The sequence below is a fragment of the Vigna radiata genome, chromosome 9 (genome assembly GCF_000741045.1).
Source record: "Vigna radiata var. radiata cultivar VC1973A chromosome 9, Vradiata_ver6, whole genome shotgun sequence".
Taxonomy (NCBI): domain Eukaryota; kingdom Viridiplantae; phylum Streptophyta; class Magnoliopsida; order Fabales; family Fabaceae; genus Vigna; species Vigna radiata.
The window spans coordinates 6,736,255-6,738,690 of NC_028359.1; the positions used below are offsets into that span (position 1 = coordinate 6,736,255).

Genomic DNA, 2,436 nt, shown 5'->3' on the forward strand with positions numbered 1-2,436 from the left:
AGCAGTATACAAGGCAAAGAATGCAGAGTAGAAGATAGCTTCTTCATCAGACAACCCTTCTCCAGACACATAGTCTCTTAGCCAAGTTGATTGCTTCCTACTCCTCCCTTCCGTAAGATCTTCAAAAATCTCTTGATTTGTGGCAAGAGACTCCTTCAGTTGTGCATTAACAACATCTTCTACAGAGGATTCTTCTGAAACAACTTTGTCATCTTCTTCCCATTCTAGCTCACAAATAGTAGTGGACTCATGATTGTTCCATTCCCATGCTTCATTTTCTGCAAAAAACCACATCTCTACTTACTATAATCCTTTGTGAGATAGGATCATAAAGCCTATATGCCTTTGATTCATCACTGATTCCAAGTAAAATACACTTCAAGTTTTTCTCATCTAGTTTAGATCTTAAATTATCAGGTGTGTGAGCATAAGAGACACAACCAAAGACTTTAAAATGATGGATTGATGGCTTGATTCCGCTCCAGGCTTCTTCAGGTGTTTTGTCCTTCACTGCTAACGTTGGACAGCGATTTAACACATACACAGCCCAATTTACTGCTTCTGGCCAGAATGTTTTAGGTACCTTTTTTTCAGATAGTATGTTGAGAACCATATTCATGATTGTTCAATTCTTCCGTTCTGCAACACCATTTTGTTGCGGTGAATATGCAGTTGTTAATTGTCTTTGCACTCTATGCACATTGCAGAAATTATTGAATTCTTGAGATGTGAACTCTCCACCAAGATTTGTGCGCAGCCCTTTGAGTGACATATATGTTGCTTTCTCAACATGTAATTTAAAGCTTTTGAAAACAGTAAAGGCCTCTGATTTTTCTGCCAGAAAATAAACCAAAGTTTTTCGACTAAAATCATCTATAAAAGTAAGCAAATACCTTTTCTTGCTATTTGAGGTTGGCTTAATGGGTCCGCAAATGTCAGCATGAACAAGCTGAAGAATTTGTGAAGCTCTCCAAGAACTTCTCATGGGAAATGAATCTCGATGTTGTTTCCCAAATTAGACAATTTTTGCATAACTTAGAGGGTGGCTTGAGCAGTGGTAAACCTTCCACCATTCCTTTCTATTGCAGAGTCTGTAAGCCTTTAAAGCTTAAATGACCAAACATGCAATGCCACAGCTGTGCTACATCTTCTGTAATTGTGTTAAAACAAGTAGGTGCTATAAGTAGGGAGATGGCATGCAAGATGAACATCCGATTTGATGACATAATAAATAGCATGATCAAACCTTTGTCTGGATGATATATTTTGCATTTTCCTTGTTGAAATAAAATGCTCAACCCCTTCTCTTGCAATTGTCCTAGACTCAATAAATTGTTCTTTAATTCTGGAACAAAGAAAACTCCTGAGATAATGCTAATAACTCCATTTACACCAAGTTTGATGTTGCCTTTCCCATTAACCACCATATTTGAATTATTTCCCAACTTTACTGAATCTGAGAAGTTTTCATCAAGGTCAGAAAAATATTCCTTTTTGCCATGCATATGATTACTGCACCCTGAATCAAGAAACCAAATATTTGTCTTTTGCTTTTGCTTTGCTTCAACATAAGCCATCAACAACATGTGTTCTTCAGCACTTTCTGCATGAATTTCAGCAAAGTTTGTCACCCCTTGTTTACATTCCCACTGGAAGTGCCCAAGCATGTGACAATTATAACATTCCACGGTTGCTTTATTATTATTTTGCCTGCTTCTTCCACTACCTCCATAATTCCAACGCCCTCTTCTGCGTCCCAAAATTATCATATTGGTTGCTCTGAGTCACTGTTAGAGCATGTTCTTCATGGACAGTGCTACTCGTGCGTTGTTCGTGTACAAGCAAACTGCTTTTCAACTCATCAATCGACAATATACTTGTATCTTTGGATTCTTCAATGGAACACACAACATAATTGAACTTTGGTGTCATTGACCTTAAAATCTTTTCTACCACTGCAACTTCTTTCAAATCATCACCATTGGCTTTCATCTTGTTACTAATGACAAGAACACGAGCAAGGTACTCATTCGAAGATTCTCCTTCCTTCATGTGAGTAGTTTCAAATTCCTTTCGCAAGGCTTGAATATGAGCACGCTTTACTCGGTTTGTTCCTTCATACTTCTTCTTCATGGATTCTCAAATACTCTTTGATGTATCTTTGTTTATTATAGTTTCCAAAATTGAACGATCTAAAGCTTGAAAGAGATAGTTCTTAGCTTTAAGATCCTTCAACTTTTGCTCTTCATAAATTTTCTTTTGTGCCTCAGACAAAGTAACACTTTCTGCTGCTGCAGAAACTCCATTTTCCACCACAATCCAATACTCTTTTGATTGAAGAAAATTCTCCATAAACATCGCCCAATTACTATAGTGGCCATTGAATCTTGACACTGCTGCTTGAATAAAAGTCCTTTTTGTAGCCATTGTTGTTGT

At 37.3% G+C, this 2,436-nt stretch overlaps 1 protein-coding gene across 1 annotated transcript; it reads right to left on the bottom strand.

The window, feature by feature from the left end:
* Positions 1–1,722: 1,722 nt before the first annotated feature.
* LOC106773214 lies at positions 1,723–2,133 on the bottom strand. The gene has a single exon (XM_014659926.1). The coding sequence runs from the start codon at positions 2,131–2,133 to the stop codon at positions 1,723–1,725; it is 411 nt and encodes a 136-aa protein (XP_014515412.1).
* Between the last annotated feature and the right edge of the window lie 303 nt (positions 2,134–2,436).

What these genes read in the sequence shown, in the direction of transcription:
- LOC106773214 (XM_014659926.1), bottom strand. Translation starts at nt 2,133, where the DNA reads ATGAAGAAGAAGTATGAAGGAACAAACCGAGTAAAGCGTGCTCATATT.